At 46.5% G+C, this 27,799-nt stretch overlaps 1 protein-coding gene across 4 annotated transcripts in view; it reads left to right on the top strand.

The window, feature by feature from the left end:
• The window catches only part of LOC139277661 (protein spire homolog 1-like), a 377,805-nt gene that overhangs the window by 53,627 nt on the left and 296,379 nt on the right, over positions 1-27,799 (top strand). For all 4 annotated transcript variants that reach the window (XM_070896458.1, XM_070896440.1, XM_070896449.1 and 1 more), the window contains exon 2: positions 6,419-6,453. In XM_070896458.1, coding sequence (XP_070752559.1) covers positions 6,419-6,453 — 35 coding nt within the window. The remainder of the gene's footprint in view (positions 1-6,418; positions 6,454-27,799) is intronic.

Raw genomic sequence — 27,799 nt, 5'->3', positions numbered from 1 at the left:
CCTGTGGAATTCCCTACCACGGAGAGTTGTTGATGCCCGTTCATTGGATATATTCAAGAGGGAGTTGGATATGGCCCTTGCGGGTAAAGGGATTAAGGAGTATGGAGAGAAAACAGGAAAGGGGTACTGAGGTGAATGATCAGCCATGATCTTATTGAATGGTGGTGCAGGCTCGAAGGGCCGAATGGCCTACTCCTGCACCTATTTTCTATGTTTTTATGTTTCTTTGTACCTTTGCATCGGAAGCATGCTCCAGGATTCAAACTACCTGTGAGCAATGGCAGCGCTAGATTAGCTCGTACTTAAGGAGACTGGCTTGTCACCTTTACAGAAATCAGACTGCAAGATTGGAAATCCAGTGAAGCCTCTTACCATTGTTTCTGCTTTATGATGATGTTTAGCATTCTAAATCCCCACATCATCGTTGTGCAACGGATCCCATTTTCTGTCCTACTTAAACCAGGCTGTCATCATCATGTTTTTTTGAATATAGGTTAGCCCATATCCACAAGCCACAGCTAAAGCGAACACAAGTTGATGGAGAGCCCAAGTTCCCATCCAGCCTTGCTGTCTCTGCACCTGGACTTCTAAGTGCATGACCAGTGGAAAAGATGCTTTTCTCTCCAAACTAGACAATAATGCTTTTGATTGCCAACTGAGTCAAACAACCTTTGCCCGCCCGCGCAGTCTGGAGTGTGAGTCATAGGATCTTGGTTGGTATACAAAGTGAGGTAAATTGATTGTAATAGAATTTTGTGCTTCAGATTGGTTGGGGCGGTAGTGGGGGGTCGGGTGGGTGGAGGCATTGCGGTAGTGGGTGGCGGGAACAATTTAATCAATCGGCTAAGTTCATTGCTGGTGTATCTCGTATTACATAGAGCGTACAGCACAGAAACAGGCCATTTAGCCCCACGGGTATGCGCCAACATTTATGTTCCACACGAGTCTCCTCCCACCCCTCTTTATCTATCAGTATAACCTTCTATTCCTTTCTCCCTCATGAACTTGACTAGTTGCCCCGTAAATGTCTCTATGCTGTTGACCTCACACTCTACTCCTTGTGGAGAACAGCTCCACAGGTCGGGCTATAAAAGAGCTGGAGCGGAATACCACTTCAACCTCCAGCGCGAGCTGCTCCAAGGATTTTGAGATGGGCGACTGGGTGACATCATCAAAACCCCGGTCGCCGTTTTGGAGCATGGACAGGAACATCGGCAGGGCCCAGGTACAGAGGAGTGGGAAGGTCGGGGCGGAGGAGCGGCGAGTGTTTGTGGCGGAAGTGCGACAGATGAGGGTGCGGGGCCAGAAGAGCCGAGGGCTCAGCGGCAGCACGGGCCAGCCCACACTGCGATATGTGTGCACACTAGGTCCGTGCAGCAGAGCAGGTCTCCAGTCATCCTGGTTAATCCTTGCCACTGGAGCAAGACCTAGCTCTGTCAAGCCCGTCTGGTGGCTGGTGTGCAACGGCCACCACACGTTAAAAAAATTCAAGCACAGGCATCTTCCACCCCCTCAATTGGAGTTCAGGACTGGAACATCGGGTCCTTCATCAAAACACCTGTGAACTCGTGGAAGCAAGTCATCCTCGTTCGAGGGACCGCCTATGGTGACTCCTTGTGGTAGCACATTCTCACCACTCTCTGGGTCAAGAGGTTTCTCCTGAATTCATTGACCAGTGACCGCCCCAGTCGTCAGAAAGAACAGTGCTGCTCAGCCAACTTGGCTTATTCCCTGATGTAGACTATAAGTTGGATGAGTGATCCTCTGAGAAGTGTACGAGGATTATAAAAAGCCTCAAAATCTTAGTAATAAGATCATTAATACGTATAAAATTCTTCAGCTGCCTGTGTCCTAACTCACACCAAGTCCCGCTCACCCATCACCCCTGTGCCCGCTGACCTACATTGGCTTCCGGTTAAGCAACGCCTCGATTTCAAAATTCTCATCCTTATTTTCAAATCCCTCATGGCCTCGCCCCTCCATATCTCTGTAATCACCTCCAGCCCCACAACCCCCCCCTCCCTGAGATGTCTGTGCTCCTCTAATTCTGCCCTCTTGAACATCCCTGATTATAATTGCTCAACCATTGGTGGCCTTGCCTTCTGTTTGTCTAGGCCCCAAGCTCTGGAACTCCCTCCCTAAACCTCTCCGCCTCTCTACCTCTCTTTCCTCCATCAAGATGCTCCTTAAAACCTACCTCTTTGACCAAGCTTTTGGTCACCGGCGCTAATTTCTAATTAAGCGGCTCAGTGTCAAATTTTTTAATCTCATAATACTTCTGTGCCTTGGGACGATAACTACATTAAAGGCGCTATAGAAATACAAGTTGTTGTTGTTATTAGAGGGCTTGACAGTGTAGATGCTAAAAGGCTGTTTCCCCTGACTGGGGAGTGTGGAACTAGGGGTCATAGTCTCAAGATAAGGGGTTGGACATTTAGGACGTGGATCAGGAGAAACTTCAGAGGGTTGTGAATCTTTGGAATTCTCTATCCCAGATGAATGTGGATGCTCAGTCGTTGAGTATAGTCAAGGCTGAGATCGATAGATTTTTGGACTCTGATGGAATCAAGGGATAAGGCGGGAAAGTGGAGTTGAGGTTGAAGATCAGCCGTGATCTTATTGAATGTCGGAGCAGACTCGCAGGGCCACATGACTTACTTCTGCTCCTATTTCTTATGTGAATTGCCCTGGTATTTTAACTAATCCTTTAACCCAATGGTCCCTGCTTCAGAATATTTCAGCAGTTGATTTGGCTCGACTCCCTAGTTTTGAGCATCTCGCCCATGCGCTGTTTCCTAGCCTTGCAGTAGAGCTGATGATCCATGTGTTATAAGAAGGCTTGGGTGACCGGCTCTTCCATGTGGTATTGGCTGCATGCTGTTTGGAATGTTCATGGCCTCGTTTCGGTGGTGTCTCCCTTCCTGCCCGCCACGTGACAGCACGGGCAAAATCAGGAATTCACCCTGTGGGCAATTGTCACACGGTCCTCCTAACATAACTTCGACTGACACACTAGTTGTGATCCAGTGTGTGGCACCGCTGATGGGTGAATGGATTTTACAGGATCCTTCTGTGTAGGTAGAAGAAATCATTTGGATAATGCACTCGAGGGAACATTTTGTGCCGTTGCTAATTAGAGTGTCTTACAGAATGTGTGTGATTAATACAAGCACTCCCATTTGGAAGCTTAGTTGATTGGATTAAAAATAATTTTGTCTTATAATTGTGCTACTCTGCAGATGAATCTACAGGCGTGGCTTGCAATTTCAAGCACCACAGAGAGATATCTTTCACAACATATAAAACTCAAACCTATTCATACTTGCCAACCGTTTAATTATTCAGCATCATTGCTTAGTGTAGCCTTTTAAAGGCGCTGTTTAAGGTTGCAGTAGGAGCTGTGTACATAGAGAGTTGGCAGGATGTCTCCCCAGTGATTATGAGTAAGTCAGTGGCTTGTGTGAAAGGCGGCTCATGAGTTCTGTATCATTTACTCTTGTGAAGGAACTGCTATAGTTCCCCACTCTGTTTCTTCAGGAGCGAAAGAACCATTTGACTGAGTCACGTTGATTGGAGATTAAATAGATGGATAAGGGTAGACTCAGACTGCACACTACTACCTTATCTCCAATCTCCCATTCCTTTCCCAAGTTCTTGAATGTGTTGTCACCTCCCATATCCGTGCCTGTCTTTCCTGCAATTCCATATTTGGATCTCTCCAATCAGTTTTCCGCCCCTGACACAGCACCAAAGTGGCCCTAACCAAAGTCACCAATGATCCTCTTTGAATATGACCATGGTGCATTAGCCCTTCTCGACCTCTCTGCAGCCTTTGACATGGTTAACTATACCATCCTCCTCCCAACAGCTCATCTCCAATGCCCAGCTCAATGGGACTATCCGCTCTTGGTTCTACTATTACTAGAGTATCTCCGGCAATGGCTTCCATTCCCAGGCCCCCCCATTATCTCTGGATTCCCCCAAGGATCTTGGTCTCCTCCTCTTCCTGATCTACATGCTGTGGAATTCGCTGCCTCAGAGAGCTGTGGAAGCTGGGACATTAAATAAATTCAAGACAGAAATAGACAGTTTTTTAAACGATACAGGGTTATGGGGAGCGGGCGGGGAAGTGGAGCTGAGTCCATGATCAGGTCAGCCATGATCTTATTGAATGGCGGAGCAGGCTCGAGGGGCCGAATGGCCGACTCCTGCTCCGATTTCTTATGTTCTTATGCTGCCACTTGGCGACATCATCTGTGGTCACAGGGTCAGCATCTCCATCTGTGCTGATGACACCCAGCTCTGCCTCTCCACAATTTCTTTCCATCCTTCCACTGCCTCTATATTTTGAGACTGTTTACCTGATATGCAATCTTGTATGAGGCGCAATTTCCTTCAGCTAAATACGAGGGAGACCAAAGCCCTCGTCTTTGGTCCCCAGCACAAACACCATACCCTTGCCACTGATTCCAGCCCTCTCTCTAGCCACTGTCTCAAGCTGACCAACACGTTCACAATCTCAGTGCCCTGTTTGACCCTGAGCTGATCTTCCGATCCCATATCCTCTCCTGCTTCCAGCAGAGTAACATTGCCCATCTCTGCCCCTCAGCTACTGAAGCTCCTCCGTGCCTTTGTCACATCCAGACCCGACTATTCTGATGCTATTCTGGCCGGCCTCTCATTGTTGACCCTCTGTAAACTTCAGCTGATCCAAAGCTCTGTGCCCCGTATCCTATCCAGCACCAAGTCCCACTCACCCCTTTGTCCTGTCCTCGCTGACCTTCCAGTCCCTTAATGCCTCAAATTTCACATTCTCATATTGCATTTACAGTCCAACAGAACTTTGCTTTTCCCCTGCTGTAATCTCCTCCTGCCTTACACGCCCTGCAAACTCTCCATTCTTCTGACTTAGGCCTCTTGTGCGGCCATGCCTTCAGCTGCCTCGGTCCGACGGTGTGAAATTCCTTCCATAACTCCCTCTGGTTCTCCACCTCTCGCTGCTCCTTTTAGACCCTCTTTAAAACCCATCTCTTCAGTCAGGCTTTTGGTCACCTTTCCTAATATCGCCGCCTTTGGCTCACATTCATTTTTTCCTTGCGCCTCAGCGAAGGACCTTGGGGGCGTTTTTATTTGATAAAGGCATCATCATCATCGAAATCGAGGAAGACTTGCCTCTACTCTAAAAGTGAGTTCTCAGTCACCTGAACAGTCCAATACGGGAATTACAGTTTGTGTCGCAGGTGGGACAGACAGTTGTTGAAGGACAGGCTGGGTGGGGAGTCTGGTTTGCCGCAGCTCTTTCCACTGCCTGCGCTTGATTTCTGCATGCTCTCGGCGATGAGACTCGAGGTGCTCAGCGCCCTCCCGGATGCTCTTCCTCCACTTAGGGCGGTCTTTAGCCAGGGACTCCCAGGTGTCGGTGGGGATGCTGCATTTTATCAAGGAGGCTTTGAGGGTGTCCTTGTAATGTTTCCTCTGCCCACCTGGGGCTCGCTTGCTGTGTAGAGCGCTTGCTTGGGGAATCTTGTGACAGGCATGCGAACAATGTGGCCCACCCAGCGGGCCTGGTTGAGTGTGGTCAGTGCTTCGATGCTGGGGATGTTGGCCTGATGGAGAACACTAACGTTGGTGCGTGTTGTATATGCTGACTATGGATGTACTCTATGTGTAGTCACTGTGAGATTGTATAAGATGGAGACTTGTTTACCTGATGTACTATCAATAAGGTTCACACCGTGTACATACATGCGGGCACCACTAGAGGGTGCAAGTGGTGGAGACCGGGGGTTTCATGCCCTGATGGCAGGGCCCTGTATAAAACCATGCTTGCACAGCACTCTGGAGTTTGGAATAAAGGACCGAGGTCACTACAGTTTAAGTACAACACATTGCCTTGTGGAGTCATTCATAAGTACATATTTTTAGACATGCCAGTGCGTGTGTCCTCCCAGGGGATTTGCAGGATCTTGCGGAGACATCGTTGGTGGTATTTCTCCAGCGATTTGAGGTGTCTATTGTATATGGTCCATGTCTCTGAGCCATACAGGAGGGCGGGTCATTGCTACAGCCCTGTAGACCATGAGCTTGGTGCCAGCTTTGAGGGCCTGATCTTCGAACACTCTCTTCCTCAGGTGGCCAAAGGCTGCGCTGGTGCACTGGAAGTTTTGATAATGGCGCTATATAGATGCAAGATGTTGTTGTAATTCTAAATGAAGCGATTTGATTCCTAAGTAACTGGTGTGATTGACATCGGCTTGACTGCTGTGAAGGATTGCACAATAGATTTCTTGAGATGCAATACTGAACTCTGTTGTTTTGTTGCTTGCACTAAAAGCGGTGCCTTGGAGCATTACTACAATGTCTTGATAAAATCTGTTATTGTGAAATTACCTTTTTTAACTTTATTTTTCTTTTTTAGCTAAAGGGGAAGCAATCCGGTGCACAGAACCAGAGGTAAGCATTTGCTGAAGTCCTCAAATTATTACTGATTATTCTGTGAAGAAGGATCTACTGACAATTGCTTTCTCTTTTTCCTTTCCCAACTTGATTCAATCTGTAAATCTGTAAATTTGGCTGCAGATTTTTGAATCTGTTACAAAGGGCATAGATTTCTTTGCCCATCGTGACGTATGTACCTGTGAGGATGCTCACAGGCTTGTAGAGCTGTTTCATTGTGAGTGGCTTAGCCAGTCACGTGATGTTCACAAGACTCAAGAAAACCCCAGTCAGTTGGGTCTAGGTCATCCACCATGAGGTATGCAGTTGTGAGCCTAGTGGATGAACTGGTAATGTGTAGTGTGATTGTTAAACCTTTGTTAATAAACCAACTGGGTTTTAATAGTAATGTGATGCTATGAAGTCTTAAGCAAAGAACCCATGAAGCAAATATATTACACCCGTGTCAGAAGGAAATGGCGATATTGAGTTTGGGTGATAGTGTAAATGAGTGATATCAGCCGCCTGTTATAAATAGGAACAAGAGTTGGCCATTCAGGCCCTCGAACCTGTTCCGCCATTCAGTGAGATCATGGCTGATCTGTATCCAAACTCCACCCGCATTGGCTCCGTATCCCTTAATACCCTTGGCGAGCAAAAATCTAGCGCTCTCAGATTTAAAATTATTAATCGAGCTAGCATTTACTGTTTTTTGTGGGAGAGAGCTCCACACTTCTACTACCCTTTGCGTGAAGAAGTGTTGCCTGACTCCTCTCCTGAATGGCCTGGCTTTGATTTTAATTAATGTTCCCGTATCTTGACTCCCCCACCAGCAGAAAAGGATTCTCTCTATCTACCTCTACCGGTCAAATGGTGTCACCAATTCCTTTCAAAATCCTAAAAACCTTAATCAAATCTGAACCTTCTATAGTCCAGAGAATATTATCTTAGTTTATGTAATCTATGCTCATGGAACCCTGCTAACATTCTGGTCAATTTGCAGTGCATTCCATCCAAAGCCGATATATCATTTCAAAAGTACAGTGCCCAGAACTGTATACCGTACTCCAGGTGTGGTCTAACCAGGGCTTTGTATAGCTGGAGCAAAGCTTCCTCTCTTTATATTCTAGCCCTCTGGATAGAAACCCTAACATTCCACCGGCTTTATTTGATGATTTTTTGTATCTGACCACTACATTTTAGTGATCTGTGTACATGGATCTCTGAATCTCTTTGGACCTACACTTGAAATAATGCTTGGATCTATTTTTTTTTGCGGGGGGGGGGTCCAGAATGGATGACCTCACGCTCGCCTGTGCTGAAATCCATCGGCCAGGGTGTTCCCACTCAATTAATTTATCAGTGTCTCTTTGTAATTTTATGCTCCCGGATACTCTGCTTACAATGCCACCAATCTTTTGGGTTGGATTTTCGGTGAGCTGGAAGTTGGCCGTCCAGCCGGAAATCATTTGCATGGCCATTACTGCCCCTCCGGGGCATCAATAGAGGCACAGGCCCAACGAAAATCCAGCTTAATAGTGTCTTTGACAAACTTTGATGGATGGCTGTCTTGATTTCCACTTCCGGTTGTTCTCTTGGTTGATTACAACTTGGTTGATTTTCTTCTTTGAAAACATTAAACCCACCTTCCCTGATTACTACTCTGCTACTCCAGGAAATGTTTGGGCCTTTGTTTCGTGGTGCCTGCTGGTTTTTGTGGTACTATGTTGGGATTAAAAAAAAAACAAGGGTCCCGGAGCTTCAATTCACAGCCTTGGCTAACATTCCACCTGCCCTTTTAGTTGGGTTGGACTTTACCAGGTCTTAGCTGGGCTACTGAATGGCTTATTGTGTAGCAGCAGAGTGCTTAATCAGAAGGTCGTGGGTTCAAGTCCCACTCCAGAGACTTGAGCACAAAAATCTCGGCTGACACTCCCAGTGCAGGGCTGAGGGAGTGCTGCACTGTCGGAGGTGCCGTCTTTCGGATGAGACGTTAAACCGAGGCCCCCGTCTGCTCTCCCAGGTGGACGTAAAAGAACACGAGACACTATTTCGAAGAAGAGCAGGGGAGGTATCCCCGGTGTCCTGGCCAATATTTATCTCTCAATCAAAATAACAAAAACAGATTATCTGGTCATTATCGCATTGCTGTGTGTGGGAGCTTGCTGGGTGCAAATTGGCTGTCCCGTTTCCCACATTGCACTCTAAAAGTATTTCATTGGCTGTAACGCGCTTTGAGACGTCCAATGGTTGTGAAAGGCGCTATATAAATGCAAGTCTCTCTTTGTTTTAATCCCTGGGAAACAGCAAAGAGAAGCGTGTGTTTGTTCCACCAGAACTCAGTCTGATGTCCAAGCGACGGACTTGGGACTTGGTTCTGCGATCCTGCCCAATCTTGGTTGGAGTACCAATGGAAGATAGAGCTCAATCAGACAGCGAGGCTTACACCCAGCCTTGTGCGCCCTTTCCCGCCCCGCTGGGACCTCCAATCGGCTGTCTGTAAATGCCAGCGGGGCAGGCAAACCGCTCAACCTGGCCCATTTTCCCTCCCTCGAACGTCCCGGTTGTAATAGGTTGCGGTAGGCCCTGGTTAGTGGCGAGACATCCGTGAATTTTCTAAATGGCGGATGGGTGGGGGGGGGGGGGGGGCGCGGGGTGGGGGGGGGTAGAGGACCCAAGGTCATGGACCTGGTTGGTTTGTTCACCTTCAGGGCTTGTCTATCCCTTTAACCTCCCCAGCCGTCTGATTTGGTTTGCTGCAGCGAAGGCCCTGTTGGCAGCACCGCCCTGTTCTCTGTGTGTTGCAATGACGGGCGGGCTCCCGCTGGGTGGGCAGGTGTGGTGCCAGGAGCCCATGCCGCGCCGCAAACGGCCCCTGACCCGGGAAGGCGGGGCAGGGTGACGGCGGGGGCTGGAGGGGACAGGCAGAAGTCCGGTTCCGCTGCTCCTCATCGACGCCGGAAGGAAATCCAGACTTCGACCTTCGACTCCAAGAGAGCTTCGGCAACAAGCCAGAGTCCCGCTCTGACTACCACGCACCAACCAGCCACATTGGCCAATAAACCAATCCCTTTCTGCCTCCCAGCACCAAGTTTTGCACTTCTGGTGAGGGTGGGAACGGCAAGGTCTGAGACCTAAGCTTATTAGAAGAGCATTGTCTGTGCTGCTCCACGATTTTGGCATTTTTGTGATACAAACCAGCGTTATCATAAAAAGATGCAGGAAACTGCAGCTATTTGTTAGAAATTACCAAGTTACGGCTATCTCCGGGCACCTTAATAATCAGGATCGACTGTAAACCAAAATGGTGGGTATTGTGTTTAATCAGAGTTTAAGACAGAATATAACACACTAGTTATCCAGCACAAAATACGACCATGGCAAGTAGCTGGTACTGATCCGATCGGACAGACAGCTGGCGCACATGTGCAGTTTTCTGGCCTGCGGCCTCTCTCCCTCCCTCGAGAACTTCCTTCAGTGAGCATGGGATCACCCTCGAGTGTTCAACCAGCCCAACGTTTGGTTCTTCCCTCCACCGTCTGTGAGGATAAGCCCTCAGGATGTTACTTTTGTTCACTGTTTAGGGGTGGGCCTAAAATGGGATATTGACAACACCTTTTGGCCTATAGCAGTCCCCTTAAAAACTCAGTGCCCAGTGGGATGACGAGTTCTTTGTCTAAACTTGCCGATAAACACACGCCCTATAGGAGGGGTCTTCACAACCATTACACGTGTTTTCTTGTCTATACGTTTTGGAAACCAATCCATCCACCTGGGCCCTTTTATGTCTGAGCGGCCCTGTCCCCCCCCCAAAGCTCTATGGCTGGATTTTAGGTGTTTCTGTTTTGGGGGCAAAAACGGAGGCGGGCAGGAAAGTTACCGGCCGGGAATAGTTTGTGCTTTGGGAAGGAATTTTCGGCATCTGGACCCTGTGCCGGGGTGGGTGCACAGTGCGAAGGGAGGCGTTGTACAGCTTTCGAGTGCAAAAATGTGAAACTCGTGAACTAAAATGCTGGGCCGTATATGCTCCGAGAGAGGCCTTGGGAAGGGGCGGGGGGGAATCCTTAAAAAAAACCCCACAAAAACATTGCCCACGCCACCACAACACAAATCGCAAAAAAAAATTAAAAGAACAAACACTCGCACTTGTGCAGCACTTTATCTTCCACACTGCTGCCGGCATGGCTGGAACGCTGTGGTGTCCTAGGCGGTCATCGCGAGACGCGATTCCAGGCGTACAGGTCGGGCAGGAGTCAAAACTCGGACAGTGTCGCAACCAGGGGCGTTGCACACCTGCGCAGCTCTTCCCGGCGATGCTACTCGGAGCCCGCCGCAAAACCCGACCGGAGGATCACAGTGAGGCGCTGGAGACTTCACCGCCGCATTTCACAATGCTCCCGGGGCGAAACCCGGAGCGCAAAGGACCGGAAAATCCAGCCCAAAGTCTCATATCTCATCCTGTCTTGTCCTCCCTGGTGCATGTCTCAGGCACAACCTTGTGCCATTAAAGCAGAGGCCCTAGGCTTGAACTGTCCCCTTAATCTAGCAGACTGTTCCATCCTGAGATGGTATCCTAATTCCCGTAAATTCCTTCTATTTTATGTCTTTTATACTAATTAACTTTTAATTATCTTCGCAAGTAGCTCTGTTAAACAAACTCCAAATTCTACCGTACCATTATTAGCAATAATAGGTTGGTCTTTATTGGCCAAATTAAAGACCAAGTCAAAATCCTAAACTTACAGACGACAGACAAGGCCACTCAGAGAATTGTGAACCTATGAAATTCGCGACCGCAGAAAGTTGTTGAGGCCACTTCGTTCGATATATTCAAAAGGGAGTTAGATGTGACCCTTACAGCCAAAGGGATCAAGGGGTATGGAGAGAAAGCAGGAATGGGGTTACTGAAGTTGCATGATCATATTGAATGGTGGTGCAGGCTCGAAGGGCCGAATGGCCTACTCCTGCACCTATTTTCTATGTTTCTATGTTTCTATATCATGCTGTGGGCCCCCATGTGGAATATTATGTATCCTCTAATTTAACTCATTAAAAACACTGTCTCAATTCTAGTGCAAGTCTTCCTAGCAAAACAAAACTTAAACAGTCCCAGGTAAAACATAACTTATACATTAACCCTTTACTTGTCTCCAGCAGAAACATACAATCGTTTAAACACAGTATTATTCGCGTCACAGTTTTGTTCGCAAAACCATGTACATTTTGGACACCCCTGATTTCCAACAGTAGGACCTGAGGATTATATGAGATGATCCTGAGGGAAGTTAGGCAAGAACATAAAAAATCGGAGCAGTAGTAGGCTATTCGGCCCCTTTAGCCTGCACCGCCATTCAGTAAGATCATGGCTGATCTTCTATCTCAACTCCACCTTCCCACACTATCCCCATATTCTTTGATTCCCTTAGTATCCAGGAACATGTCACTGGAAGACTGGAAAGTGTGACACTCCTGTTTGGAAAAAGGAGACAGAGATAAGCCAGGAAATTATAACCCAGTTAACCTTAATTTCAGTTGTTGGTAAATTACTAGTGTCTCTAATACTGGATGAAGTTATTAAGCACTTGGAGAAACATGAGCTGATCACTGCCAGACAGCGCGGATTTCTAAATGCCTGACCTAATTTGTTTAATTTCTTTAAAGAATGCGAATGAGTCGAGAATAAGATAAAAGAGAAATTCAGTATGATCTATGTGGATTTTCAAAAAAACTTTTGATAAGGTACGAGACCTAGAGATGGTTGGAGCAAAGGGTCGTGATAAAAGTACATTTCTTAGATCGGATAAATGTGATGTTTGGTGTTCACAGGGGCCATTCTTACTTACGAGAACATAACTTGTCTGGACTTAAGTAATTCGGCAAATGAAAATTTGTTGTTCACCGTTTTTGTATTCATTCACGGGATGTGGGCGCCACTGGCAGTGCCAGCATTTATTGCCCATCCCTAATTGCCCTTTGATACAACTCAGTGGCTTGCTGGGCCATTTAAGGGGGAAGTTAAGAGTCAACCACTTTGCTGCGGGTCTGAAGTCACGTACAGGCCAGACCGGGTAAGGGCGGCAGATTTCCTTCTCTAAAGCAAGTTCGGGTAACGGCAAATTGTGATGAAGATCTGACACGTACTTATGCAGCAGGATAGACAGGTAGGTGGCAGCGGCAGTTCATTATAGAGGGATATCAAATAATACATTTTGCAATTAAGATTGGATAAATGAAATATACCTTAATTGGTAAGATTTTATAAAGAGTGGAGATGCAGGTCTTTGCTTTTGAATCTAAGGGCATAGAATGTAAATGCGAGGAGCTGATAGTGAACTTTTACAAGGAGCATAGAAATATAGAAAATAGGCACAGAAGTAGGCCATTTGGCCCTTCAAGCCTGCACCGCCATTCAATAAGATCATGGCTGATCATTCAGTACCCCTTTCCTGCTTTCTCTCCATACGCCTTGATCCCTTTAGCCGTAAGGGCCATATCTAACTCCCTCTTGAATATATCTAATGAGCTAACATTAACAACTCTCTGCAGTAGAGAATTGCACAGGTTAACAACTCCCTGAGTGAAGAAGTTTCTCCTCATCTCTGTGCTAAATGGCTTACCCCTTATCCTTAGACTAGTTCTGGACTTCCCCAACATTGGGAACATTCTTCTTGCATCTAACCTATCCAGTCCCGTCAGAATTTTATATGTTTCTATGAGATCCCCTCTCATTCTTTTCAATTCCAGTGGATACAGGCCCAGTCGATCCAGTCTCTCCTCATATGTCAGTCCTGCCATCCCGGGAATTAGTCTGGTGTACCTTCGCTGCACTCCCTCAATAGCAAGAACGTCCTTCCTCAGATTAGGAGACCAAAACAGAACACAATATTCCAGGTGAGGCATCACCAAGGCCCTGTATAACGGCAGTAAGACCTCCCTGCTCCTATACTCAAATCCCCTTGCTATGAAGGCTAACATGACATTTGCCTTCTTCACCGCCTGCTGTACCTGCATACCAACTTTCAATGACTGATGTACCATGACACCCAGGTCTCGTTGCACCTCCCCTTTTCCTAATCTGCGGCCATTCAGATAATATTCTGCCTTCATGTTTTTGCCCCCAAAATGGATAACCTCACATTTATCCACATTATCCTGCATCTGCCATGCATTTGCCCACTCACTTAACCTGTCCAAGTCACCCTGTAGCCTCTTAGCAACCTCCTCACAGCTCACACCGCCACCCAGCTTAGTGTCATACTTGGAGATATTACACTCAATTCCTTCATCTAAATCATTAATGTATATTGTAAATAGCTGGGGTCCCAGCACTGAGCCCTGCGGCACCCCACCAGTCACTGCCTGCCATTCTGAAAAGGTCCTGTTTATCTCGACTCTCTGCTTCCTGTCTGCCAACCAGTTCTCTATCCACGTCAATACATTACCCCCAATACCATGTGCTTTGATTTTGCACACTAATCTCTTGTGTGGGACTTTGTCAAAAGCATTTTGAAAGTCCAAAAACACCACATCCAGTGGTTCTCCCTTGTCCACTCTCAAAGTTACATCCTCAAAAAATTCTAGAAGATTTGTCAAGTATGATTTCCCTTTCATAAATCCATGCTGGCTTGGACCGATCCTGTCACTGCTTTCCAAATGTGCTGCTATTTCATCTTTAATAATTGATTCCAATATTTTCCCCACTACTGATGTCAGGCTAACTGGTCTATAATTCCCCATTTTCTATCTCCCTCCTTTTTTAAAAAGTGGTGTTACATCAGCTACTCTCCAGTCCATAGGAACTGATCCAGAGTCAATAGACTGTTGGAAAATGATCACCAATGCATCCACTATTTCTAGGGCCACTTCCTTGAGTACTCTGGGATGCAGACTATCAGGTCCTAGGGATTTATTGGCCTTCAAACCCATCAATTTCCCTAACACAATTTCCTGACTAATAAGGATTTCCTTCAGTTCCTCCTTCTTGGTCCCCTAGTATTTCCGGAAGGTTATTTGTGTCTTCCTTTGTGAAGACAGAACCAAAGTATTTGTTCAATTGGTCTGCCATTTCTTTGTTCCCCATTATAAATTCACCTGATTCTGACTGCAAGGGACCTACATTTGTCTTCACTAATCTTTTTCTCTTCACCTATCTGTAAAAGCGTGTGCAGTCAGTTTTTATGTTCCCTGCAAGCCTACTCTCATACTTGATTTCCTCCCTCCTAATTAAACCCTTTGTCCTCCTCTGCTGAATGCTAAATTTCTCCCAGTCCTCAGGTTTGCTGCTTTTTCTGGCCAATTTATATGCCTCTTCCTTGGATTTAACACTATCCCTAATTTCCCTTGTTAGCCACGGTTGAGCCACCTTCCCCGTTTTATTTTTACTCCAGACAGGGATGTACAATTGTTGAAGTTCGTCCATATGATCTTTCAAGGTTTGCCATTGCCTATCCACCGTTAACCCTTTAAGTATCATTCGCCAGTCTATTCTAGCCAATTCACGTCTCATAACATCGAAGTTACCTTTCCTTAAGTTCAGGACCCTAGTCTCTGAATTAACTGTGTCACTCGCCATCTAATAAAGAATTCTACCATATTATGGTCACTCTAGTTGGTTCCTCGACATATTAGTCTCGGAAACCATCCCTAATACACTCCAGCATTGTGTGATGTTTTGGTTATCACATTATAAGCTGGATATAAAAGCAAAGGAAAAGGTGCATGTGTAGATTCAGCAGGCTTTTACTAGGTTCGAAAGATTATAATTATGAAGAAAGAAAGACTTGCATTTATATAGTGCCTTTCACGACCACCAGACTTCTCAAAGAGCTTTACAGCCAATGAAGTACTTCTGAATTGCAGTCACTGTTGTCATGTGGGAATCGCGACAGCTAACTTGCGCACAGCACATTCCCAGAATCAGCAATGTGATAATGACCAGATAATCTGTTTTAGTGATGTTGATTGAGGGATAAATATTGGCCAGGACACCAGGGATAACTCTCCTGCTCTTCTTTGAAATCGTGCCGTGAGATCTTTTACGGCCATCCGAAAGACGGCACCTCCGACAGTGCAGCACTCCCTCAGTACTGCACTGGGTTGCCAGCCCAGATTTATTGTCGGAAGTTTCTGGAGTGGGACTTTAACCCACAACCTTCTAACTCAGAGGCGAGTGCACTACCCACTGTGCCACAGCTGACACACATTTAGAAAGCCTTGAGAAGCTAAGGCTTTTTTTCACCGAAGTTGAGAAGGTTAAGGGGTAACCTGATCGAGATATTTAAGATCATGATCATGAATGGTTGCGCTCAGAAAATGTGTGTCAGCAGTGGTAAATTGCTTCCAGTGGCAACAAAATAGGCACAAATTTAAAATGCTCAGAAAATGTATTAAAGGAGAGATTAGAAAGGTGTCATTACATGGATGGTGGTTAGAATGTGGTGGGGGGGGGGGGGGGGGGGGGGAGGGGCGGCGGGGTGGGGAGAGAGTGGGAAGTTAAGAGTCTTGCTGTGGGGATCTCATAGAAACATATAAAATTCTGACGGGACTGGACTGGTTAGATGCAGGAAGAATGTTCCCGATGTTGGGGAAGTCCAGAACCAGGGGACACAGTCTAGGATAAGGAGTAAGCCATTTAGGACCAAGATGAGGAGAAACTTTTTCACCCAGAGAGTTGTGAACCTGTGGAATTCTCTGCCACAGAAAGTTGCAGAGTCCAGTTCATTAGATATATTCAAAAGGGAGTTAGATGTGGCCCTTACGGCTAAAGGGATCAGGGGGTATGAAGAGTAGGCAGGGGTGGGGTACTGAGGTTGCATGATCAGCCATGATCATATTGAATGGCAGTGCAGGCTTGAAGGGCCGAATGACCTGCTCCTGCACCTATTTTCTATGTTTCTATGGAAGATAGAATTGACCCCAGAGATGCCATAACATTGCCTGCCTCACAGCAACAACACATCACCAGCCACCTCGAACAAAACTATGCAAAGTCCTTTCTCTGCCAGTTTAAAGATTGCCCGATTGGCACGAGTGAGCTCTAGTGGAGTGTGCCGGTGGTGTTAGAATCAGCGCTTTCTTTGTCTTTTATTCCCTGAGGAAAGTCAACATTTCTGCCAGAAAGCCTGCCTTTTCCCACGCCTGCCACTGTCTTTTATCTCCGTGTGATACTTTTCATACTCGTTACTCTTCAGTTATTTATGGTTAGTCCCTGCACACACAAATATTTTCAAATGAGCCGCATCAACCAAGGGCAAAAAGTTTTTTGAGGTCACAGAGAAAAATAAATCCGGTGCAATTAAGGCAGCCACTGTAAAATCCTTAAACTTATTCACACAAATTGAAGTGAAAACATTTTTTGCAATAAGTCTGATTTTTGGTTGATGAAAGTATTCTTCTTCAGACTGTGTAATATGATGAAGCATCATAAGAAATGAAGGCACCAATATAAGATCGTCACTAATGAATGTAGCTGATGTAACCAGACCCGTGATCTGTTCCGGCGCTTGAATGTCTATCGAGAGGTCTGGAACCACCATAGTTTAAAAAAAGAGAACTCTCTGATGCAGAAACTCTGTTTACACTTATGGGGAGGGGTTGGTGGGCGGGTGGGGCTGGGGAGGGGGTGGGGCAGGGGGCTGAGGCGGGGGGGGGGTGCAGGGCAGGGGGGAGGGGAGGCGAGGCGGAGAGTCCAAAACTAGGGGTCATCAATATAAGATAGTCACTAATAAATCCAACAAGGAATTTGGGAGAGTGGTTAGATTGTGGCACTCACTACCACAAAGAGTAATTGAGGCGAAGAGCACAGATACATTCAAGGGGAAGCCAGATAAGTGCATGAAGGAGAAAGGAATAGAAGGATATGTTGATGGGGTTAGATAAAGTAGAGTGTGAGGAGGCTGGCATGGACTTGTGGGGCCGAATGGCCTGTTCTGTGCTCCACAGTCTCTGTAATTCGAGGTAGGCCGATAGTGAACTTAGCCAATTGAATCGATTGGTCCATTCCCGCTGCCCCTCCCCCAACCACCAATCTGAAGTACAAAATTACAAAGCATAAATTCCGTCAGGGGCCAGTCGAGCCGAATGGCCTGTTTCTGCGCCATAAATTCTATGTAATTCTATGTAACCTCGACCTTTACTCTGTTGGATTGAGTTTATTTCCTGTTAAGTTATTGATACAGGTCTCCAGAGAGCAACATAGACATCACAAAACCTCGCTCTGCTGCTGTCAATGTCTTTGTCTTACAGATGAAATTTAGCGACGGATTTATCCTGCAATATTAATGTCGATCTGTTTGAAAGTAATAGGGTGAAAGTAAGATTTTAGAACGGGCTTGCTTGCCCTGATGTTGAAAGTTCAGCCTACGAGAACATAAGAAATAGGAGCAGGAGTAGGCCATACGGCCCCTCGAGCCTGCTCCACCATTCAATAAGATCATGGCTGTTCCGATCATGGACACAGGTCCACCTCCCTGCCCACTCCCCATAACCTCTTATTACCTGATTGGTTAAGAAACTGCCTATCTCTGTCTTAAATTTATTGTTACTTTTGTTACTTTTATTTCTAGTATGGCGTATAACTGAACCCTGGATAAAAATGAGCAGACTTGCCAATCGAGACTCACCTATTGATGGCACCGGTCTGACTGCATAGACACATTGGGGGCGATTTTTAAACCCCCTACTCGCTCAGCAGAAAGCTGGTGGGTGGGCAGTTAAAATTGTGCTTGCTCTTACCTGTCCGAAAGCCACCATAATCGCAGCCAATGTTCCTTTAATTCTTTGGACTGCATGGGAGCAACAGAGCGCTGTGTGTCCGCACAGCTTGAAGGGAACATTGATCGCAAGATCTGTAGTTTTAACCTGCTCGCTTGAGCAGGTAGCAAGGGTATGTGCCCAGAGCCAACAGGGCCCTTCTTTACATATGCATGATGTAGCCCGATGACATCATTGAGACCCGACTGTGATTTTAACTCTGGCCTGATTGGGGAATCCACCTGGAGTTAAAATTGGGGCCGTGCTTATCTTCTGCTCCCCCAGCGTTTCACGCAAGTCGGTGCCAATGTACAAAGAAAAGAGTAATCCTTAACGGTAATTAATATTGTATTTGGTCTATATGAAGTTATTAATAATTGAATATTGGGGAGACCGAAGTCACTGTTTTCGGTCTCGGCCACGAACTCCATTCCCCAGCCACCGACTCCATCCCTCTTCGCAACTTCTTTGTGAGGCTGAACCACATTCTTCGCCACCTTGGTGTCATATTTGACCCCGAAATGAGCTTCCACAGCATAACTAAGACCGCCTATTTCCACCTCTGTAACATCGCCCGTCTCCGCCCTTGCCTCAGCTCATCCGCTGCTGAAACCCTCATCCATTCCTTTGTTACCACTTGACTATTCCAATGCATTCCTGGCTGGCCTTCCACATTCTACCCTACATAAACTTAAGGTCATCCAAAACTCAGCTGCCCGTGTCCTAACTCGCACCAAGTCCCGCTCACCCATCAGCCCTGTGCTCGCTGGTTAAAAAACGCCTCGATTTTAAAATTTTCCTCCTTATTTTCAAATCCCTCCATGGCCTCGCCCCTCCCTATCTCTATAATCCTCTCCAGCCCCCCCCCCCCCCCCCCCACCCCCCTGAGATGTCTGCGCTCCTCTAATTCTGCCCTCTTGAGCATCCCTGATTATAATCACTCAACCATTGGTGGCTGTACCTTCTGTTGCCTGGGCCCTAAGCTCTGGAACTCCCTGCCTAAACCTCTCCATCTCTCTACCTCTTTTTCCTCCTTCAAGGCGCTCCTTAAAACTGACCTCCTTGATCAAGGCTGTGCTAATTTTTACTTATGCGGCTCATTGTCAAATTTTTTATCTCAATACTCCTGTGAAGCGCCTTGGGATGTTTTACTATATTAAAGACGCTATATAAATACAAGTTGTTGTTGTTGTTGTTGATGGGGCTTATATTTATATTATATATTCATATTTATATTACAGCGCGATGTGTTTATATAGCACTTTTAACATTAAAAAGCGCCCTGAGGTGAGGTGTGACGAAAACATATCTATTTGTAATATAAATGTGGAGCCTGTTTAATATGAATATGTTTTATATTCACATTATAATTATATAGAGATTGTTGCTGCAAGATTCAACTTGATTTATGCTGCATCTATCCATTACATTCTTACTAATTAGGCCTGCAGATGTGGCATTTAATTTCCTAGATAACACGACCTGGGTCAGTATGTTGGGCATCAATACGTTCTCATCCGCACTTCCCTTTATCTAATTCATCCGCCTGCCATTTCCTCTACAACTTAATACAGTATTAAAAATGCATGTCCACACAGCTCAATGTGAGCATAAAACTGGAAAGGAGGTCATTAGGACTGCAAATGAGATTGATCACAACCTCGCTTTCTGTAAGACTGCGTGCTCCTAACATATGTTCCCTCACATCCATATTGCATTAGCTTGCAAATCATAGCTTGCTCCCCAGACATTTTGGACTGTATTTTCGGCTTTGATGTTGTAACGGCGGCGGGGCGGGAAAGTTAGCGCACGGGAACAGCTTGCGCCTCAATAAGTAAGTTTGGGCAGCTGGGCCCTGAGTCAGGGGGCGCAGCGCTAAGGCGTTGTGCACCTCTCTCAGGGCGTTAGGAAGGGAAACTCCCGAGTTAAAGAGCCGGGTGTCGGAATGGGAATCGTTGGACCGCCTGATTTCCGCGCTTTGAGGTGGACAGGTCGGGCTAATGTCAAAACCCGCGTCGGTTCCGCAACCAGTGATGTTGCACACCCGGTGCAGCTCTTCTGGGCGCTGCTGCTGAGCGCCGCCGCTAAACCGGACCCGAGGATCGCTGCGGGACGCTAGAGGTTGACCGCTCGGCCAAAATACCTCATCACCACCATTGCTGCCGCTTCGGGGCGAAATATGGAGCGCTGAAGACCCGAAAATCCAGCCCAGTATATAACTGCCAAGTTGCTGTTTTGTATGACGGGAAAAGCTTATAACTGGACGTCTAGTTTGGCTGTCCATTTGATGGGCTCCTGAGATGCTGAGTGGAGGAATGAGGTGCCTCCCACAACTGATCTCAGTGGGCAGGTTGATGCGATATGTTCCATGGTCTGGGACTCGTGGCCATTGTCGCCCCTCGTCGAGCAGTCAACGGTTTCTCAGTTGGTCAAAGCGGGCATCTTTTTCAGCCTGTTCAACATCCTTCCTGCGAACTTGGAAACGGAAGCTGTTTTTCCTGGCTGGCTCACAGATTGGTCTTAAATTCCTGCAAGTCTCCAGGGCAATCCTGGAGGATTGGCAACCCGAGAGGGTGCGTGTCTGGGCTCTGTAGGTCATTGCAGGTGGCATGCACTTCAAGTGCTTTGCAACCAGGCTTGGGGTGGGGAATCGTCCCTTATAAGTTTGGACATTCTGGGCTAGAAATTCATTAGCTTAGCGCCACCCGTTAGCGCCCCTCTCCAGGAAAGCCCCGAGGCAACAACTTCCCCCCACTCCCACACTAATTTCCCCAAACTAATTGAGGCATGTGCACTAAGCTACGCCAACTATATTTTTTGACCAGAGCTGCTCCCATACTTGGTGAACTTCACTGGTGGTTTCGCGACGGCGGCTATCAGTTAGCGCTGCGCACTCCAGCGCCCTCACTTGGTGACGACACGCACGTGCAACGCTCTCTTAGCGCCACATTCACCGACTTGACTGCTTTCGCCTGTCGTAGCGCCCGGCGCTACATAAGAACATAAGAATTAGGAACAGGAGTAGGCCATCTAGCCCCTCAAGCCTGCTCCGCCATTCAATAAGATCATGGCTGATCTGGCCGTGGACTCAGCTCCACTTACCCGCCCGCTCCCCGTAACCTTTAATTCCCTTATTGGTTAAAAATCTATCTATCTGTGACTTGAATACATTCACTGAGCTAGCCTCAACTGCTTCCTTGGGCAGAGAATTCCACAGATTCGCAACCCTCTGGGAGAAGAAATTCCTTCTCAACTCGGTTTTAAATTGGCTCCCCCGTATTTTGAGGCTGTGCCCCCTAGTTCTAGTCTCCCCGACCAGTGGAAACAACCTCTCTGCATCTATCTTGTCTATCCCTTTCATGATTTTAAATGTTTCTATAAGATCACCCCTCATCCTTCTGAACTCCAACGAGTAAAGACCCAGTCTACTCAATCTATCATCATAAAGGTAACCCCCTCATCTCCGGAATCAGCCTAGTGAATCGTCTCTGTACCCCCTCCAAAGCCAGTATATCCTTCCTTAAGTAAGGTGACCAAAAATGCACGCAGTACTCCAGGTGCGGTCTTACCAATACCCTGTACAGTTGCAGCAGGACCTCCCTGCTTTTGTACTCCATCCCTACCCGCAACAAGGAAAGCAGGCGCGGCAAAGAGGACCCCGGAGCGATATTGGAAGGACCGACCAGGTAAGTGTTCAGATTGCACTTTATTTACAGCTACTCATTTTTCTGACCTCTAGAAGATTGTTGCCTACGTTTCTTCCATTTCCTTGCAGTTTTTGCCTGGTCCACCTCATCTCTTTAGGCGCTGGGATTCCGGTATCTTAGCGCCTCAACTTCAGTAGTGCTCCCATGCTACTGTCCTGTTAGCGCTTTAAGAGGAGTGTAGAATGCTTCAGTTAGCGCTCCACTTGGGGCGCTAAAAGTGAATATCCCGGTTGGAGGCGGTAAAGTTAGCGACCAGGCAATGTCGCCACCTCAAACCAGGCTATACTGAACTTTTAGCTCTCTGTCTATAGATTCCGTGATAGTGCTTGGATTTCTGTTGTGAATCTTGTAGTCTATTCTATAACTCAACATCTCAAATAATCTAACCTACAGAGAGCAGAGTTTTTCTTAGAAGCAAACGTAAGCCGACAATAAAATGTGTCATACAGATAACAGATGACTGTGTGTTTTTTAATTAACAAGTTCGCCAAGTAATTTAGTACGGTTTGTATCGGAGAAGCTCTGGTCAAAAAATATAGCTGGCGTAGCTTTGTGCACATGCCTCAGTTAGTTTGGGGAAATTAGTGTGGGAGTGGAGGGGAGTCGTTGCCTCGAGGCTTTCCTGGATGTTAATTGACTGTTGAAATTGGCAGCAGACATCATTATTGTTTCCAGAGTCGCAGCTATACTTCCAAATCAGCGGAGGCAAGATTTGCCTCATTTGGATCAGGGGTTGTTGCAGGAAACACAGCCCACAGGCCAGATGTGGGCTTGTCAGTTCTTCCTCTGATGGCCTGAAGAGCTTCTTCAGGATTTATGCTCAACTAATGTACCGGGCGATATCAATAGTTGTTACTTCTCACCCAAGTGATTCAGCTAATTAAACATTTATTTACGAGCACTTCATTTTCCTTTAATAATTCAATAACCCGGAGCAGGTGGCACTTACTGCCAGCCCGTACCTCATTATGTGCAGGCAACGGGGGAGGGCAAGTCTTTGCTGCTAATGTGAAAAATGGTGGACCAAATAAAGACAACTTTAACAAGTATGAGTGGATTCCATCCTAGCTGCAAATTCCACTCCCCATTTATCCTGGAGAACATCAGATATAGGAGCAGGAGTACGCCATACAGCCCCTCGAGCTTTGTCTGCCCTCTCAGGTGGATGTTAAATATCCTCTGGCACTGTTTCAGGGAAGAGCACAGGAGTTCTCCCGGAGTCGTGGCCAATGTTTATCCCTCAGCCAACATTACTTAAAAACAAAGGACCTTTTTGTGCGCAAATTAGCTGTGCGTTTCCTACATTACAACAATGCAGTGTAGGAAACGTGGTACGTCAAAAGTACTTCATTGGCTTTAAAACGTGTTGGGACGTCCCGAGGTCATGAAAGGCGCTATATAAATGCAAGTCTTTTTCCAGGTACCAGGTATGACCTAATTAGGCCGTATAGACGTGAACATTCTTTGCTGAGGCAAAAAATGAAAATGTTAATAGCCGTTAAGTATAGGTGCCTGGCAATGAAAAGGTGGAACAGCAGAGTTCATGCAAAGCAATATTAAACTGCCCAGTCGTTAAGAACATAATAATTAGGAGCTGGAGTAAGTCATACGGACCTTTTGAGCCTGCTCCGCCATTCCATAAGATCATGGCTGATCTTCGACCTCAATTCCACTTTACCGCCCAATCCCTATACCCCTTGATTCCCCAAGAGTCCTATGTTCCTAGTCGAAAAAGCCCTGTGTAATTTCAGAAAGACTTCCTTACTCTTGTACTCCAACCCCCTTGCAATAAACGTGAACATACCATTTGCCTTTCTAATTGCTTGCTGTACCTGCATGTTACCTTTCCTTGTTTCGTGTACAAGGACTAGTCCTCAGCCTTGAATATACTCAATCATTCAGCTTCCACAGTCCTTTGTGGTAGAGAATTCCAAATATTCACAACCCTCTGAGTGAAGACATTTCTCCTCTTAAATGGCCACCTCTTATCCAGTATAATTTCAGAAAGACTTCCTTACTCGTATATTCCAGCCCTCTGGCAGTAAATGCTAACATAACTTCCTAATTTAGAAAGACACGGATTAATCAAGGATAGTCACCATGGATTTGTTAAGGGAAGGTCGTATCTGACTAACTTGGTTGAATTTTTTGAGGAGGTAACAAAGAGGATAGTGCGTATGATGTAGTGTATATGGATTTTAGCAAGGCTTTTGATAAGGTCCCACATGGCAGACTAGTCACGCAAGTAAAAACCCATGGGATCCAGGGCAAAGTGGCAAGTTAGATCCAAAATTGGCTCAGAGGCAGGAAGCAAAGCGTAATGGTTGATGTTTTATTTGTGACTGAAAGGCTGTTTCCAGTGGGGTTCTGCAGGGCTCAGTACTGGGTCCCTTGCTTTTTGTAGTATATATCAATGACTTGGACTTGAATGTTGGGAATATGATCAAGAAGTTTGCAGATGATACAAAAATTGGTGGTGTGGTTGATAATGAAGAAGAAAGCTGTAGACTGCAGGAAGAGGTCATCAACATAAGACAGTCACCAAGAAATCAAATAGGGAATTTAGAAGAAACCTCTTTACCCAGAGAGTGGTGAGAATGTGGAACTCGCAACCACAGGGAGAAGTTGAGGCGAATAGTATAGATGCAGTTAAGGAGTGGTTAGATAAGCATATGAGGGAGAAGGGACTCGAAGGTTATGCTGATAGATTTAGATGAGGAAAGACAGGAGGAGGCTCAATGTCCTAGGGTGAGTGTTTGCTAGTGCTGTTGGGGAGGGGTTAAACTAATATTTCAGGGGGAAGTAGAATGAGGACAGAAGCAAAAGATAGAAAGAAGAAAAGTAAAAGTGGAGGGCAGAGAAACCCAAGGCAAAAAGCAAAAAGGGCCAAATTACAGCAAAATTCTAAAGGGGCAAAGTGTGTAAAAAAAGACAAGCCTGAAGGCTCTGTGCCTCAATACGAGGAGTATTCGGAATAAGGTGGACGAATTAACTGCGCAGATAGCAGTTAACGGATATGATGTAATTGGCATCACGGAGACATGGCTCCAGAGTGACCAAGGCTGAGAATTCAACATTTATGAAGGATAGACAGAATGGAAAAGGAGGTGGGGTGGCGTTGCTGGTTAAAGAGGAAATTAATGCAATAGTAAGGAAGGATATTAGCTTGGATGAAACATAGAAACATAGAAAATAGGTGCAGGAGTAGGCCATCCAGCTCTTCGAGCTTGCACCACCATTCAATAAGATCATGGCTGATCATTCCTTCAGTACCCCATGATGTGGAATCGATATGGTTGGAACTACGGAATACCAAAGGGCAGAAAACGCTAGCGGGAGTTGTGTACAGACCACCAAACAGTAGTAGTGAGGTTGGGGATAGCATCAAACAAGAAATTAGGGATGCGTGCAATAAAGGTACAGCAGTTATCATGGGTGACTTTAATCTACATATTGATTGGGCTAACCAAACTGGTAGCAATGCGGTGGAGGAGGATTTCCTGGAGTGTATGAGGGATGGTTTTCTGGACCAATATGTTGAGGAACCAAATAGAGGGCTGGCCATCCTAGACTGGGTGATGTTTAATGAGAGAGGATTAATTAGCAATCTTGTTGTGCGAGGCCCCTTGGGTAAGAGTGACCATAATATGGTACAATTCATTATTAAGATGGAGAGTGACACAGTTAATTCAGAGACTAGGGTCCTGAACTTAAAGAAAGGTAACTTCGATGGTATGAGACGTGAATTGACTAGATTAGACTGGCGAGTGATAGTTAAAGGGTTGATGGTGGATAGGCAATGGCAAACATTTAAAGATCACATGGATGAACTTCAACAATTGTACATCCCTGTCTGGAGTAAAAATAAAATAGGGAAGGTGGCTCAACCGTGGCTAACAAGGAAAATTAAGGATAGTGTTAAATCCAAGGAAGAGGCATGTAAATTGGCCTGAAAAAGCAGCAAACCTGAGGACTGGGAGAATTTTGTAATACAGCAGAGGAGGACAAAGGGTTGAATTAGGAGGGGAATAATAGAGTATGAGGGGAAGCTTGCTGCCTGCAAAAACTGACTGCAAAAGCTTCTATCGATATTTGAAGAGAAAAAGATTAGTGAAAACAAACATACGTCCCTTGCAGTCTGATTCAGGTGCGTCGGAGAGGCGGGAGTCGGGAGTGGCAGCGGCCTATAAAAGGACCAGCAGTTCGGGGAGGTCAAGGTTCGTCGGAGAGGCAGCGGCCTATAAAAGGCCCAGCAGTTCGGAGAGGTCAAGGTACGTCGGAGAGGCAGCAGCCTATAAAAGGCCCAGCAGTTCAGGGAGGTCAAGGTGCGTCGGAGAGGCCTATAAAGGCCCAGCTGGTGCAGCTGCAGCAGGGAAGCAAAAAGAAGTAGAAAGAAATCGAAAGATGACGTCACAGCCAAGGGGGTAAATGATTGGCTGGTGATTGGTAAGTAGTTTTTCTTTTTCTTTTCTTTATCAGTGAGTAAGCTTTAGCATTATTGTTGCCAAATTAAGTTAATCTAAGGGTTAAGTCATGGCAGGGCAGCTCGGACACGTATTATCCTCCTCCTGTACTATGTGGGAAGTCAGGGACGCTTCCGGTGTTCCTGACGACTACGTGTGCGGGAAGTGTATCCGCCTGCAGATCCTAACAGACCGCATTGCGGCACTGGAGCTGCGGGTGGATTCACTCTGGAGCATCCACGATGCTGAGAATGACGTGAATAGCACGTTTAGCGAGTTGGTCTTACCGCAGGTAAAGGGTCCACAGCCAGCTAGGGAATGGAAGACCAGCAGGAAGAGCAGTGCAAGGGAGGTAGTGCAGGGGTCCCCTGCGGTCATCCCCTGCAAAACAGATATACCGCTTTGGGTACTGTTGAGGGGGATGACTCATCAGGGGAGGGCAGCAGCAGCCAAGTTCATGGCACCGTGGCTGGCTCTGCTGCACAGGAGGGCAGGAAAAAGAGTGGGAGAGCGATAGTGATAGGGGATTCAATTGTAAAGGGAATAGATAGACGTTTCTGCGGCCGCAACCAAGACTCCAGGATGGTATGTTGCTTCCCTGGTGCAAGGTCAAGGATGCAGGACATTCTGAAAAGGGAGGGTGAACAGCCAGTTGTCGTGGTGCACATTGGTACCAACGATAAAGGTAAAAGAAGGGATGAGGTCCTACGAGACAAATTTAGGGAGCTAGGAGTTAAATTAAAAAGTAGGACCTCAAAAGTAGTAATCTCAGGATTGCTACCAGTGCTACGTGCTAGTCAGAATAGGAATCGCAGGATAGCTCAGATGAATACGTGGCTTGAGCAGTGGTGCTGCTGGGAGGGATTCAAATTCCTGGGGCATTGGAACCGGTTCTGGGGGAGGTGGGACCAGTACAAACCGGACGGTCTGCACCTGGGCAGGACCGGAACCAATGTCCTAGGGGGAGTGTTTGCTAGTTCTGTTGGGGAGGAGTTAAACTAATATGACAGAGGGATGGGAACCTATGCAGGGAGACAGAGGGAAATAAAATGAGGGCAGAAGCAAAAGATAGAAAGGAGAATAGTAAAAGTGGAGGGCAGAGAAACCCAAGGCAAAAAGCAAAAAGGGCCACTTTACAGCAAAATTCTAAAAGGTCAAAGTGTGTTAAAAAGACAAGCCTGAAGGCTCTGTGCCTCAATGCGAGGGGTATTCGGAATAAGATGGACGAATTAACTGCGCAGATAGCAGTTAATGGATATGATGGGATTGGCATCACGGAGACATGGCACTAGGGTGACCAAGGCTGGGAACTCAACATCCAAGGGTATTCAGCATTTAGGAAGGATAGGCAGAAAGGAAAAGGAGGCAGGTTGGCGTTGCTCGTTAAAGAGGAAATTAATGCAATTGTATGGAAGGAAATTAGCTTGGATCATGTGGAATCGT

Source organism: Pristiophorus japonicus, chromosome 1, assembly GCF_044704955.1.
Source record: "Pristiophorus japonicus isolate sPriJap1 chromosome 1, sPriJap1.hap1, whole genome shotgun sequence".
NCBI classification, from domain to species: domain Eukaryota; kingdom Metazoa; phylum Chordata; class Chondrichthyes; family Pristiophoridae; genus Pristiophorus; species Pristiophorus japonicus.
This window is presented reverse-complemented; position numbering and strand designations above follow the sequence as displayed.